Here is a 16,602-nt window from a genome sequence, read left to right as displayed (position 1 = left end):
TGTGGGAGCAGATTTACTGTCCAGACAGAAAATACCAATGGGGGAGTTAAGAACTCCACCCTAAGGTAGTAGTTGCCCAGAGTTCTCCAGCAAGGGTTTTTGCCTCTTACTGATAGCACCGCGCTAATCTCTTCCCTCGACGGTACGCCTTGGGTGATTCCTTGGGCACAGGGCAATATTTCATCCCTGCCCCAAATTGTGGAATCTTTCATGTTTGGCCCCTAAGGGTACCAACTGAGGGACACAGGTCTTTCTCCTGAGGTTATCGAGACCTTTTTAAATGCCGGGCTTTTTCCACTTGGAACAAGTTTGGGTGAGATCTTAGGGAAGAATAGGACCTCTTCGCCTCTATGAATAGCGCAATGTCTCCTCTACTTCTCCCTGAAATCACCCAGCCCCCTTGGGTCTGAACGTTAAGACACATACATGACCCAGAATGCGTCTGTATGCGTTTGTTTCCCCGGTTTCTCTGCTCCCGGGAGTCTTGGCAATGTTCACCAGCAAGGGTCTTGCCTCCTTTTAATGGCGCTGCGCTGGCCGAACAGGATATGTTTCTCGGAGTTAATACCTCTCCTCGACGGCTCGCCTTGGGCAATTCCGAACAGGGAGGACCTTCTCATCCTTGGCCCGAATTGTGAAATCTTTCATGTCTGGCCCCTAAGGGTACCAAATGAGGTTCACAGGGTTTTATCTTGAGGTTATCGAGACCATTTCAAGTGCTAGGGCTCCCTCCACTTGGAACTGATCTGGGTAGATTTTTCAGGGTAGAAGAGGACCTCTTCGCCTCTGTTGATAGCGCAATGTCTCCTCTACTTCTCCCCGAGTCGCCCAGGGAGGCTGATCGTGGTGACGCATACATAGCACAAATGTGCCTGCATGCGTTTCCTTCTACTAAAGTTCATATTACAGAACCAACTAACTGCCAGTTTGCTTCAGTTCTGGATTTTCTGTAGAAAGAACTGTCAGCGGGCACCTGCCTTGACACTGCCAGGTTCTATGTGGCCACTGCGGTTTCCCACGGCTTGGTGGGCGGGGTGCCCTCTAAGAGGCATCCTCATTATTGCCCGGGCCTACGAGGTGCGCGGTCAAGCTTCGCCAGTAGGTTTTAGGGCGCTCTCCACCTCTAAAACCTTGGCTAGAGGTCTCCCTCTGCAGCAAGTTTGTGATGCGGCAGGTTGTCCTCTCCGCACACATTCATTCGTTTTTTATAGTTTGGATGTTCTGCCACTCCGGGCTCGTATGCCCTTGAGTCGACATCTCAAGCCCATGCCTGAACAAGTTTGTGACGCAGCAGGCTGGTCCTCTCCGCTCACATTCATCAGATTTTATGACAAGTTTGTGTTGCGATAGGGTTCTCTTCGCACACATTCATCGAACTTTATGGGTTAGATGCTTTGCTACTCCGGACTCTTATGTCCTTGAGTCGACATCTCAGCCCATGCCTAAACAAGTTTGTGATGTGGCAGGTTGTCCTCTCCGCACACATTCATTGGACTTTTATAGTTTGTATGTTCTGCACTCCGGGCTCTTATGCCATTGAGTCGACATCTCAGCTCATGCCTGAACAAGTTTGTGACGCGGCAGGCTGGTCCTCTCCGCTCACATTCATCAGTTTTTATGACAAGTTTGTGTTGCGATAGGGTTCTCTTCGCACACATTCATCGAACTTTATGGGTTAGATGCTTTGCTACTCCGGACTCTTATGTCCTTGAGTCGACATCTCAGCCCATGCCTAAACAAGTTTGTGATGTGGCAGGTTGTCCTCTCCACACACATTCACTGGACTTTTATAGTTTGTATGTTCTGCACTCTGGGCTCTTATGCCCTTGAGTTGACATCTCAGCTCATGCCTGAACAAGTTTGTGATGCGGCAGGCTGGTCTTCTCCGCACACATTCATCAAAATGTAATGGTTTAGATGTTTATGCTACTGTTCAAGCTCATGTCTGAGACCTCTCGTGTTTTTGTGAGTACACTGCACAACCGTAGGGGTCCGGACAGCCCCCAGTGCGGCGGCGTGGATATTGCGTTCCCCATAGCGCTTAGCTGCGCTTCTTTGCCGCACTGGGACGTCCCAGGACTGCTCTTCAAAAAGAAGTATCTGACGACACCTGGTGACGCATCCATTTATAGCCTGGCCTCAGGTGCATCTAATGATTACATCAGCTGAGGCTATAAATTCCGGTCAATGTTCATTGACGTGTTACACACATTATTCACAGCTCGGTCACAACTAGGATTGTTCCCCATAGCGCTTAGCAGCGCAGCATCTCGTTCCGCTTTTTTCAGGGAACAAGGGTTACACATGTAACCCGAGACGTTTCTTAGACTCTCATAATTTATCATAATCTATATCATTTCAAAATTTGACAAGTATTTTTTTAAAAACAAGGCCCAAACAATTGCCCCTCTTTTTTTTTCTTTTTTTTTTTTTTCTAGTAGAGCCTTTCTATTTGGGCATGCAACTGAAACAGGAAATCTTCTTCAGAGCTTAATGGGTTAAATTAATCTTTCAATATTACTAATGTTAAAAAAAAAAAAAAAAAAAAAAATCCTACTGACTTTAATTACATTTTTTAATATAGAACCCCAAGAGTGGTCCAGCCTTTTGTCCTAAACATTTACAAATTTCTTGAGCACAACTGTATGTGAAGTTATGTCTCTGAAATATTCAGTGAGTATTATTGAATTATCTAGATGGAAGGTAGCCATGACCACAAAGTATTTTTTTCACCGTAATGTACCGTAATGTAAACACAGAATAAACAGCAATGTGCGTAAGACTTTGTAACTATAGCCAAATGTCTGGCATGCAAGACTACATGTGAAGCGTAGAGTAAATTTAAAGCTCTAAATTTAAAGCTCAGCCTTTATTAGTGACATGAACAGACATGAAACCTAGGAGTAAGGATAATGTGATAAAAATATATTTTGGGCTTTACTAAAAACCAACCCACCCCTTGCACTGCCCATGTTCAAAGCACAATCTCAGTGCAATTTCCAGTATATTTTATTTCCAGTTATTTATTATTTTCAGACAATGCATCTCCTATCTACTTGAATGGGGGAACACCGGAATCTCAAAGCGGTTGGTCAAGATTACAATCAAAGAACATATTTCAAATCATTGACAACAATGGAATCTTAAATTGTGCTTCTTTACCTCAGAATACGCCCAAAAAACAAAATTTTCCTGACTTGTAATGCACAAGTTGATTGACAGGCTGTGTCCATGTCTAAAAGGTGACTGGCTCTTTTAAATGTAAGGAGGGACATCCTTTCTATATCCATTGACCACTGGGATTGGAATTTTTATAGAAGTGGCCCGTCTCTGCTAAATAGTCTCTGATACTAATCAGTACACTGAGCAAAATTAGGCCAGCTCATATGCATTGCATTGGATTCACCAGTCAGTTGTGTGCTGATTAAAATCACACAGACAAGGAATCAAGCACACACGAGAACAAGAATAAACCAAAGAAAGAGCAGGAGAGTAGCCACATAAACAACAGAGGTAGCTGAATAATTAATTTGAATGAAAATTAAATCAAATTAGACTCTGCGTGGGTCTTGCACAAAATAAATAAATAAAAGAACGAGAAAAGCCAAGCCAGCAGAGACTGGTTCAGATTGGTCTTGACTCAAGATATGTCAAATAAAGGACTGTAGTGACAATACAAAGGGCTTTCGTAATGCCAGCAAAAAAAGGCTCAGTCTTTGATAAAATAAATGTCCTTGGCAACCTGAAAAGGGGTTCCCTACTTGTTAGAAATACCAAACATGTGCTCAATAAGAGGATAACTTTCAAGGTCACTAAGCTTGAAATAAATCATAGATGTGGTATTGACGAAATTATTGAACAGGTTAATCAAGTATTATTATGGATTGTCACACAAGAGTCAAGGTTTGACTGGTTGGCATGGCCCAGTTAGCCCCTGCTGACAGATGCTGTAACTACAACTTACTGTCAGGGGACAAATAGCCTGTGTCTTCTTTGACGGTCATTCAAAAGTTGCCTTTTTTGTAAGCAACATATAAAAAGCAAATATTTCATTATATTACAGAATTCCTTGATTATCACTGACCAAGAAAATTATTAAAATAAGCATGTTTATTCTATAATGCAGGATCTCACCTGTACGATGGCGGTGGATGTCCCTGGGCCTCACAGCTGAAGGTGACCTCTCGGCTGGGCTCATTAAGATGTAGAGGGAACACAATACTTCCCGGCTGTTTGGTGAATACTGGCCTCAGAGGACTACTGCCTTCTGAAGGTGAGGAAAAGAACAGTGAATTACCATGCTAGTCAATACTACGTTAAGATGCTAGAGTTGGAAAAACCTCTATAGAGCTGTTTTGATCTGTTCATTGGATCTAAACCTAGCTGTCATTTAATAGCTGTGGGCAGCACAACGTTGGGATAATCACAGAACTCTTAAAAACACTTGAGACTATAGGATGCTTGCTTCAAGATACTAATATCATAGAGACCAATATAAGCAAATCATGTGGTAAAATACAGACATGTGAGATGTTTGTCTAATTAATACTGTAAAAAGTGAAACTGCAATTGTTTCCTTAAAGTTGATGTGTGTCATTAAGCTTGAAGAGGTGGTCACAATAAACAGCTATTGTATGACATTACTGAGAACATCTCGGTTACAGATGTAACCTCAGTTCCCCTTCTGTCGCTCTCTCAACTGCTGCGAGTCACACACACCAGTTCCTGCTTTTTCCTCTGACAATCTGCATGCTGTTGGATTGACGGCGCATAACAGCGGCTTTCTCTTTCTTGCACGGCTGTGCATTTTTGCCCCTGGGCGCTTCGACAGCGCAGACAACTCAAAAGAGTTATTCTAAAAGAGTGATTTTATTTAAAAGAGTAATTTCCTCTAAATGAGCAAAACACAGCGGCGTTGAACGTCCTTTTCAGGACGCGTCTTTATAAAGATGCCTTTCCGCCCCTGTGATGTTCCTGGATGCAGTAGAGTGCTCTCCGCTTCAGACGGCCACAGACGTTGTCTCGTGTGTCTGGGCAGCAATCACACCGAGGTTGCGTTTGTGGATGGATCATGCTCTCACTGCGAGAGCATGACCATGGTAACGTTGCGGTCGCAGCTTGCTTTTAAAAGAAAGCAAGCCACTCCAGCCGCCCCCCGCATTGCTCCTTATTCCCACAGGATTGAGGACGATGGGGCTGGCACTGGAGGCGATCTGGGGATGGCAGCGGGTGCAGCTCCACCGGGTACGCCCCCTCGGACCACCTGCACTCCAGCACGCTCCTTGACTCCCGTCTGTGCTCGAGGTAACAGCGGCTCGGCTCACAGCCAGTATGCCTATCCTCTCGAGCTCGAAGTGGACGAGATGGCCGCTGCATCGGAGAGTGCGGCTTCTGATGCAGAGGACTCCCCTGGGCTGCCGCTTTCGAGCCAGCATGCCCAGGCTGAGGCCAATGCGTAGATGACCGACATGCTTTCCCGGGCTGCCGCTAGCATGGGGCTGGATTGGAACCATCCATCCTCCCCACAGCCATCACGGCTGGATGACTGGTTCCTGGGGTCCGGGCGCCGCTCACAGCCTCGCCACTCGCTCATCCGCTCTCGCTACCCTCGACGGTGGAGCGCGCCACGGATACACGCCGATTCCTCAGGTGGATAGGGTGGTTGCGCTCCACCTATGCCCCGGAAACCCTACCACCTGGCGGGGTCGCCCTGTACTCCCCTCCAGGCCCTGTAGGACCACATCCTCACTTACCGTGAAGGCCTACAGCGCCGCTGGATGCGCCGCTTCCGCCCTGCACGCCATGGCCCTCCTGCAAGTCCACCAGGCCAAGGCGCTCAGAAACATGCACGGGGAACCCTAGAAACGGGCCAATTGGTTGCTTAGGAAGCCAGAATGGAGTCACTCAGCATGCCCTGGATTCCAGCTTCTGACTCCAGGTGTGGAAGCCAGTGTCTTTACTAGCTGAGCTACTCAGGCCCCCATGACTCAGTACACTTGAAATTGCATCAGGAAGTCGACACTATGGGGAACAGAGTCCTATCACGATACACTTCACAACATAACCCTCTAGAGAGGACGCATGATGCCGCAGTCCTGCAGGACAGAGATCGACATGAGTATGCTGTAAATGAATGACTTTTTTACTGAGGTCAGAGCCAGCAGTAATGCGGTTTTAAGAGAAAGCACACACAATTTAATAGAGTCCAGAGGCTTGAAGGGGCGCCCCACGAGTGATTTTAGGACCAATGATAGGCCCCAAGTCAGACATGTAGCAGGGCGAGAGGGGTTTAGTCGCCTTGCTCCCCTAAGGAGATTTATGATTAAATTATGTTTGCCTATAGAGGTGCCGGCTTCGGGTGCATGATATGCGGATATAGTCTTTGAGCATTGATGGGTGAGCCTTGTGTCCAGTCGCTCTTGAAGAAATGTAAGAACTTTAGATATGGGGCAGTTCACTGGGTCTTTGCAGTGTGAAAACCACCAAATAGTGAACACATTCCATTTCAGTGTGTAAAGGTGTCTGGTAGACGGTGCTCTAGCCTGCAAAATGGTATTCATAACCGACTGAGTCATGTTTAGTGCGCTCTGTTCAGCAGCAACACATGCAGGTTCCATAGCTTGGGCTGGGGATGCCATATTGTGTCCTGCACATGAGAGAGGAGATTCCTCCTCAGCGGTATTTCATCATTTCCAGAAACCAAGACTGATTGGACCATTTTGGCACAATAAATGGAATAGTTTCCTTGTCCTCTCGGACTTTGCATATGACAGAGTGAAGGAGGCACATCGGGGGAAGGCATATTTGCATTTTGCAGGTAATTTGTGGGCCATTCTCTCCTAATGGAGCTTGGGACTTGGAGTACCAGAGGGGACAGTGGGCTTTCTCCACGGAGGCAAAAAGTTCGATCTCCGCTTTGCTGAATATTTCCCAAATCCTCAGGACAGTCTGTGGATGAAGTCTCCATTGGCCCGGCATGTTCCTTGGCATGACAATAGGTCCGCACCATAATTCAGATGACCTGGGACATATGTCGCCTACAAGGAGAGATGACGACGCTCACTCCACAGGAGGAGCATTGTAGACAGTGTATGCCACAACTGTCATGTTGCCTGAGCGAATCAGAACATAATTAGCTATTTCAGACTAAAAAGGCTAGGAAAACAGCTAACATTTCCAAGCGGTTGATGTGCCACGCCCTCTTCACACCTGTCCAGGCGAAGAAAGCCAGGCATCCGATGCACACCGCCCCCCAACTTGTGTTGGAAGTGTCCATTGTTACAACATTCCATCTGAAAATCTGCCCCAGCATGACACCTTGCTGGTAGACGGCAGGAGCTGTCCAAGATCCTAGAGCAGCTAGACAGTGGTGAGATAGAGTGATGCACCCTTGGGGCCAGGCATGCCATAGCACATGGCGCTTGAGCCAGCACTGAAGAGGTCTCATGTGTAAAATACCTAATGGAATGATGGCAGATGCTGCCGCTATAAGCCCCAATGCTTTTTGAAACAGCTTCCGTGGAATTGTTCTCCAGAGTTTGAACTGACACAGGCAATGGAGACTCAATCAATGGAACTTGGTAGACAGTAGTTTATATCACACAAAAAAAGAAAAGAAATCAGCCTCCCAGGGGCACGGTCTCATTACAAGCCTTAGTAGTGATTTAAGAAATCATGCATTATAATGGATTTGAATGGGAGAGAAAAACATGAAATAATGTATTTCTACTTGTATTACAGTATAGTTTTTTGGCAGTAAATAGTGTTCATCAAAAGGGAAAGAAATAATTAAAAATCACATTAAATGTTTAAACTAAACCTGTACTGTATTGTACTTTTACACTTAAAGTGCTGCTGTTTCTCTCAAGAGTCCCTCTCCAGAACCAGCACTGTATCCGCAAAGCAACCAGCATTGTGGACGACCCCACACACCCCTCACACAAACTCTTTACCCTCCTCCCATCTGGCAAGAGGTACCGAAGCATTCGGGCCCTCACGGCCAGACTGTGTAACAGCTTCTTCCCCCAAGCCATCAGACTCCTCAATACTCAGAGACTGGTTTGACACACACGTGTCCTGAGTTGCACTTTAATTACTGTCACTTTATAACTGTCTGCTACCTCAATAACTGCTATGTGCATAGAACATTATCTCATAGTATGTTATATTTACATTTTTAGAAACTGTCATCTTTTTGCACTACTGAGTACTGGTCGGCACTGCACTGTCTATTGTCCTGTTCATTGTCAGTAATTTGTTGTACTGTCCTGTACTTTTTGCACATGTTTGCACGTGCACTTTATATAGGTATATATAGGTAGTTTATATAGGTATTTTATTTAGTTGTGTAGTCTCATGTGGTCCTATGTTGGTCCTTTGTTGTTTTTATGTACCACCATGGTCCTGGAGGAACGTTGTCTCGTTTTGCTGTGTACTGTACTAACTGTATATGGTTGAAACGACAATAAAAACCACTTGACTTGACTTGACTTGACATACAGTATGCAATGCAATGTCATGTCATGAATTATTGGTGTTTTTGGAATCACAATTGTGAAGAACAATTATAACACAATTTCTAATGCTATATGTTTGACAAAATTCTCCTGGTTCTGACTGAAAATACCCCATAAAATGTGTGCTGATATTCATTGATCTTTCCCCGGCTGTTTCTGTCAAGTGTGGCACCCATGTAACATTTAACAGCTGATGTCTCACACAACTCATGCGAAAGGTGTGTGTTTCAGGTCCATTTATCTCAGTTTGTGAAACATTCTCAGCAGTTTGAGGTTTGAGATGCAAAAATACAGGACAAACGGCATCCCGTATGGATTTCTAATGGAGCATAATTTTGTTACCTCAAATACGGGACGATTCCATATTATCCGGGACATTTGCAACCCTAGTCATATTACATAATATATTTAAGTTGAATAAAACCATTTAATTTAGACCACTCCAAGAAGCACATTATATACACCTGACAAATTGTTTTGACACACTACATGAAGAGATATAGATTAGGCCTATATAAGAAAACAACAACTGCAACTTCCTTTACATACATTCCTTATCCAAATCCTGATTCATCAACTCATACATTCTGTTAATAAATAACATAAATAACAACAACAAGAAAGCCATAGCTGATTTCATTTTTAAGGTGACCCACTAAGCTTGCTAATGCAGTTTCCTCATACTGAAGACACTAACTTGCATAAAAGTAGCCTAATTGTGTGTATCGTGTAAATACTTAAAAGCTTAGACATTTTGTGGTTTATTATTCTCCGTAATTACATGTTGACGTTTAGCACAAACCACTTATCCTGTCTTATTAAGCACAAATAGCCTTCAGGAAGATGAGACATCTACTGAACAATGTGCAGGATGAAGAGTCTTTATGGGGGAGAGAAGGCAATTTGCATAAACTAAAACTCATTGTTTTAATGCCGATTAATTCAATGTAGAGTCTAATATTACTGCATTGTGTCCAAGACTTCTCCATATTTTGAAGACATTTTTTATTTATTTATTTTAATGGAAACAATAATTTGGCTGTACATGTATTTGTAATTGTATGTTCTGCTGTATCTGCAGTTGGCAGGGGTGGAAAGAGTACTGAAAAATCATACTCAAGTAGAAGTACTGTTCCTTCTAGGGTTGTGCCGATGGACGATATCATCGTCCATCGTGATGGCTGACCAACATCACGATGTAGAGCTACCATCGCGATGCCACGCCCCCTTTTACGAGTCTTGCTAGTGTGACTCACTAATCCTAGTCTCTTCTATAGTTAACCTAAAAACTTTGCAGGGATTGCTCTGTAAATTAAATTGAGAATATAACTAATGCATATATGCTATTTTAAATACTGTAGTATATGCCAGAGACGTGATGTGTTAGTCTGCGAAAATACCGTGTCAGGCAGGCTACACAAATATTGATCTTGACATTGTTAGCTTCTTGTCTTTTTTTTTACATGTCTTACACTATACATTTAGATTAAAATATTTTATGTTGTAGGCTACAAGAAAATAGCCTTTATTAATTAATTATTAGTAGTTGTAGTGTCTCAGAAAATCTTGCTCATTGTCACATAGCTCTTGTATACACTGAAACGGCAGTTTAAGATAAACCCAGACCAGCGAACGTCAAATAACTTTTGCCTGGTTAATACATTTAAAGAAAATTTTCCTTGGCCATAAATCCATAATGTCAAATCAAATGAAAGAAACAAGGTGAATATGAATAACACACATTTATTAAAACATAGAAGAACAAGAACAAGAAAACGGGAACAACACTCAGACCGAAACTCGGCATTAACATTTCACTTATAATTAGCAGCACAATTAACTTCAGCACAGGCTACAAAATAAATTATGTTATTGAAATATTGTAAAGTGGTCATATATTAAACACAAATGAACGTTTAAAAAATAATATGCAAAATCGAATAGCTCCGCAACGGATGGCGAAAAATGCGTAAAGAAGTCTAATATCTTTCACCATAGACCATGTTTAAATTTCGATGTTTCTGGCCAGAAATACCAACATATTCACTTTATCTGGTTTTAATAAGCTGCGGATTGGAGTAACTACACTACCCGCTGTGCTGAAGACCCGCTCTGATGGAGTACTGGTAGCACATATGCACAGATATTTCCGTGCTAATCTTGCCATGAACGGAAACCTTTTGTCGTTCGTTTTCCACCAAGTCAGCGGGTCCTCTTCCCCATCAATGGCCATTTCCTGCAGGTACATGGTCATTTCTGCCTCGACCTTTTGCTCATCAGTGAGCGTGGCTGTGGCTGCTCTCTTCGCAAGAAGGCTGCCCAAAGACTACTTTTTTTTCTTAGGCGCAATATATTAAAAAGCCCGGATGAGTACTAATTAGTTGGGCTAGTAAAATAACGAAATTATAGTTTTTCAGTAGAAAAAAAATATCTATGTAAAGAGATATATTAAAATAAAAAGTGCTTAAAAGTGCACAACTATTCTTAAGTGGAAGAAATATTTTTCCCCCTTACATGCAACCTATTGGAAAGCGCGGATGAGTCAGTTGGGATAGTAAAATAACGAAATTATAGTTTTTAAGTGGAAAATAGTATTTATGTAAAGAGATATATTAAAATAAAAAGTGCACAACTCAAAAAAAAATGCTTCACGTGTCGTGCAACCTACTGATAAAGCGGCAACGAGTGGGTTAGTAAAATAACTAAATTATAATTTTTCATATAATTTTTGAAAATTATATGAAATTATATAATCCTCCCCCCCCCCACCCCACCGACGATATCATCGTCCATCGCGATGTTTTACTGTCAACATCGTCAACTGCCAATTTAGGGGACATCGCCCAACCCTAGTTCCTTCCCAAAAACATTTAGTGTGAGTAGAGTAAAAGTAGCTGTCCTAAAAACTACTCAAGTAAGAGTAAAAGTGTAGCTCATTTAAAAGTACTCATGAGTAGTGAGTATTGAGTACCGAGTTACAAAACCTATGCCCCATTATAATGAACAATGTATGCCAATTTTTAAAATACATCACTTATCTATGATAAATACTACATGAATCTGATTCCAAAAAATAAAAGGGAGACATGATAACAGAAAAGAAAAAAGTTTAAAAAGTTATTTTCATTACACTGATCACCGTTTTAAATTACATTAAAATCAGTTTATGTGTAGGGTCTAAATTTCCCTTCAACAATAATGCTGACAGAGCATTATTGTTGTACATAAAACATGTTCAAACAATGCAAGGAATGCAAAAAATGCTAAGTAAGCGTGATCACTTGACACGTCATGTCCTGCACAATAGAGGAGGTAGAGTAGGCATGGGAAAAGTTGTTTGGTACAGGGGCTACATCAAAAGAATAATTCACCCCAAAATGAAAATTCTCTCATCATTATTCATCCTCATGCCATCCTGGATGTGTATGACTTTCTTCTTTTGAGATTTTGAGAATATCTCAGCTCTTTTGGTCCATACAATGAAAGTGAATGGGAGCTAAAATATTGAAGCTCCACAAATCACATAAATCGGCATAAAAGTAGTCTAATCCATGTGCCTCCAGTGGTTTAATCCATGTCTTCAGGAACGATATGATAGATGTGGTGAGAAACAGATCAATATTTAATCCCTGCTCAGTCAATCTCCACTTTAACTTTCACTTTCTTCTTGTGTTTTTTGTGATTCACATTCTTCATGCATATCGCCACCTACTGGACAGAGAGAAGAATTTCTAGCAAAAATTTACTTAAAAATGTATCTTTTTCTCACCCACACCTGTAATATAAATTCTGAATTCATGGATTAAACCACTGGAGTTGTATGCAGATGCGGTGTCAGGCCGATTTTGCAGGGGCTTCAGCCCCGAATGTATTTTGAAAAATTGACTGACAAATATGAAACCGGACAATAGCCTATGTAAACCCCCAAAATCATAAGTTGCCTTATTTCATTGTGCTTTGGCTTTGCACATACTGCATACAGCCTGTAAAAATAGACATAGGTCTTAAAAATAATCTAGCCTATAGAATAAGTTTCTTTGCTGTCGGTAGCCTATGGGCTACTCCATTTCTTCCTCTCTGTTGAATTTGCAGCAGGTAGGGGAGGAGCTAGCACAGTCCTTGACATCAACTAACGTTACTTAGTGGCGAGTTAACATCAGTTAGCAGGAAAGACAGCAAAAATGAAGCAAATGAGGCATTTGGGATTTTTCCGAAAGAAGTCAGTGGGTAAGAATTAAATTTTTTTTGGTCCTTAAAGTCTGAAGATCATCATCTGGCTGGCTTTCACCCACAGTAGGCTAGTTATTACCTGTTATGGATGTGGGAAGCAGGAGAAGGCAGACGGGTGGTTTGGATCCAAAAGCGGTTTATTTTATAAATAACAAATAAGTAAACACAAAGAAAAGTCCACGATGGGAAAAACTAACTTTAACACAAAAGACACACAGCTGGAAGAACAAACACGAAGGGCAGGAAACAAGGGCAAAGGCACGACAAGAAACCATTCAACGAACGACAAGGGAAAAGGAAAACAACAGGGTTTAAATACACAGACACAATGAAGACTAAACGAGACACAGGTGAGAACAATGATGCAATGATGGCAGTGATGAGATCAGGGAATTGTGGGAAGTGTAGTTTTTAGACAGACAAGTGAAACACGGGGCAGACAACAAGGAAAACGTGACATGGAATATGATCAGTGACGAGTGAAACAGAAAACACGGGGCAGACAACACGAGAAAGTAACATAATCCCCCCTCAAAAGGACCGGATTCCAGACGGTCCTAAGAAACAAAAAAATAGCAAAAATAAACAAATGTTCAAGGAGAGAGGGGCTAGAAAAGGGGGAAAACAGACAGACCAAAGGGGGCACAAGGGACACTGAGACAGAACAAGGAGGCACAAGGGAAAATTTGGCAGTCCACGGAGGCACAAGGGGTGGACAGGTAGACCAGGGAGGCAGAGGGGGCAGGCAGGCAGTCTATGGAGGTGTGAGACGGGGCCAGGGTCAGGTGGCCTGGGGGGCGTCCACTAGGTAGGGACAGGTTTAGGAGGCCAGGGAGGTGGCCTCAAGGCAAGGCCTGGTTCAGGGGGCCTGGGAGGAGTGGCCACTGGGGGAGCTGGCGGAGCCAAGAAGGACTTCTGAGGCGGAGCAGTCGAAGACTTGGGTGGAGGCGCCATGGAATGCGTAGGCGGTGAAGGCACAGAAGGCGGAGCTGAGGGAGCCACTGGAGGCGGAGTCGGGAGAGGCTCGGGAGACTCCGGAGGCGGAGCCATGGTTGGCGGAGCCGTGGAAGACTCAGGGGGCCGAGCCGAGGGAGACTCAGGGGGCGGAACTGAGGGAGGCTCAGGAGGCAGAGCCGAGGGAGGCGGAACCATGGAAAACTCTGGAGGCTCAGGGGGCGGAGCCGTGGGAGGCTCAAGAGGCAGAGCAGAGGGAGGCTCAGGAGGCGGAGCCGAGGAAGGTGGCGCCGTAGGAGGCTCTAGAGGCAGAGGCCTGGAAGGCTCTGGAGGTGGAGCCGAGGGAGGTGGCGCCGTAGGGAGTCTTTAGAGGCAGAGGCCTGGAAGGCTCTGGAGGTGGAGCCGAGGGAGGTGGCGCCGTAGGGAGTCTTTAGAGGCGGAGGCCTGGAAGGATCTGGAGGCGGAGCCGTGGTTGGCAGAGCCGTGGGAGGCTCAGGGGGCTGAGCCGAGGGAGACTCAGGAGGCAGAACTGAGGGAGGCTCAGGAGGCAGAACTGAGGGAGGCTCAGGAGGCAGAGCCGAGGGAGGCGGAACCATGGAAAACTCTGGAGGCTCAGGGGGTGGAGTCATGGGAGGCTCAAGAGGCAGAGCAGAGGGAGGCTCAGGAGGCGAAGCCGAGGAAGGCTCTGGTGGCGGAGCCGAGGCAGTTGGCGCCGTAGGAGTCTTTAGAGGCGGAGCCCTAGAAGGCTCTGGAGGTGGAGCCGAAAGAGGCTCGGGCGGAGGAGCCCTGAAAGACTCGAGGGACTTGAGAGGCGGAGCCCTGGGAGGCTCAGGAGGCGGAGCCCTAGAAGGCTCGAGGGGTGCTGGCTCTGGGACGGTCATGGCTACTGGCGCTGGCTCTTGGACGGTCATGGCTACAGGCGCTGGCTCAGGGACGGTCGAGGCTACAGGCGCTGGCTCAGGGACGGTCGAGGCTACAGGCGCTGGCTCAGGGACGGTCGAGGCTACAGGCGCTGGCTCAGGGACGGTCGAGGCTACAGGCGCTGGCTCAGGGACGGTCGAGGCTACAGGCGCTGGCTCAGGGACGGTCGAGGCTACAGGCGCTGGCTCAGGGACGGTCGAGGCTACAGGCGCTGGCTCAGGGACGGTCGAGGCTACAGGCGCTGGCTCAGGGACGGTCGAGGTATGCGTGAGCTTGGGTCCGCTGGACACTGAAGGCAGAGCCACGGGGGGTTCTGGGAACGGCGCTGGAACGCTGTGCATGGTTGGCGTGGTGTTAGGCTCGCTGACCGTGGCTGACGTGGGCTCAGGCTCGCTGACCGTGGCTGGCGAGGGCTCAGGCTCGCAGACCGGGGCAGGCATGGGCTCTGGTTAGTAGACCGTGGCATACGTTGGCTGGGAGGCGGAAGCCCTCCTTCTCTTCCTCCTCCGGGCGGACGAAGTTGGCCGTGCTGGCTCATTGACTGCGACAGGCATGGGGGTTTGCTCACTGACCGGAGGGGCTGGCTTGATAGGGAGCGCTAGGGACGACTGGAGAGTCACCGGCGTGGGTGGAGAGGTAGGGTCCTCCTCAATGACACCCACGGTGAACGGGGAGTCGCAGACCAGCAACGTCGCCTCCAGGAAGTCGCGGAGAGTCCAGCCACGCGTCGCCTGTGGCAACCGCTCCTTCAGTGAAGCGTTTAAATAAATTGCCCCTGAAGAAAACCACCAAGGCTGAGTCCATGAAGTCTAAGATACTCGCCAGGTTCAGGAAGTCACGGATGTGGTCTTCTATAGGGCGGTCTTCTTGCCTTAAGCAGAGCAGGTGGTAGTTAGCTCGCTGAACCGCTGGATCCATTGTTTGGTCGTTCGTTCTGTTTTGGATGTGGGAAGCAGGAGAAGGCAGACGAGTGGTTTGGATCCAAAAGCGGTTTATTTTATAAATAACAAATAAGTAAACACAAAGAAAAGTCCACGATGGGAAAAACTAACTTTAACACAAAAGAACACACAGCTGGAAGAACAAACACAAAGGGCAGGAAACAAGGGCAAAGGCACGACAAGAAACCATACAACGAACGACAAGGGAAAAGGAAAACAATAGGGTTTAAATACACAGACACAATGAAGACTAAACGAGACACAGGTGAGAACAATGATGCAATGATGGCAGTGATGAGATCAGGGAATTGTGGGAAGTGTAGTTTTTAGACAGACAAGTGAAACACGGGGCAGACAACAAGGAAAACGTGACATGGAATATGATCAGTTACGAGTGAAACAGAAAACACGGGGCAGACAATACGGGAACGTAACATCACCTTAGGCTACATTAGCACTTGGATCAGCATGCTTATTATCGCATTTGAAGATAAACAACGGCTACACATTTCGAGATAAGTGTGCCCATTTCTAGAAAAGTGTAGGCTACATAACCTTGCTATTGTTCATGCTGTAGGTAGCCAGGAACACTAGATTTATCCCACTGCACTGAATACTTTCCTTGTTTATCAGGTGTTGTTTTCTCTAAGGATAAGTTTTGTGATATTAGTTTGTAGTAAATATACACTTTGATTTGATTAAATGGTTTTCTAAAGGGTAGGAAAGATGAGCTACAGACTGAGGAGCCAGCAGCAGCAGCTGTGCCAGAATCAGGCATGGAAACTGGTAACATTTAATCAGTCACTTTACTTTAGATAAAGTTAAAAGTGAAACATTGTTTATCCCAATGCTCCTAATGATCCTAATGAAAGGATTTTGACAGATGAACATTGAGAATTATATACAGTTCAATGCCATGGTGTGTCAATGAACTTAGACTAAAGTCATTCATGTATTGCTTAACTTAGGAACTTATACATCATTTTGACTATTTATGTAAAAAAAAATATAAATTATTTATATTAAATATTTTTTTTACC

The 16,602-nt window shown here is 45.0% G+C and overlaps 1 protein-coding gene across 1 annotated transcript in view; it reads right to left on the bottom strand.

Annotated features, from left to right (window-relative positions):
- cntn3a.1 (contactin 3a, tandem duplicate 1) overlaps window positions 1–16,602 on the bottom strand; it is a 177,815-nt gene that overhangs the window by 118,286 nt on the left and 42,927 nt on the right. Inside the window, exon 3 of the mRNA XM_052091452.1 lies at window positions 4,135–4,267. Coding sequence (XP_051947412.1) covers window positions 4,135–4,267 — 133 coding nt within the window. The remainder of the gene's footprint in view (window positions 1–4,134; window positions 4,268–16,602) is intronic.

Source organism: Xyrauchen texanus, chromosome 25 (assembly GCF_025860055.1).
Source record: "Xyrauchen texanus isolate HMW12.3.18 chromosome 25, RBS_HiC_50CHRs, whole genome shotgun sequence".
Classification (NCBI taxonomy): Eukaryota; Metazoa; Chordata; class Actinopteri; order Cypriniformes; family Catostomidae; genus Xyrauchen; species Xyrauchen texanus.
This window is presented reverse-complemented; position numbering and strand designations above follow the sequence as displayed.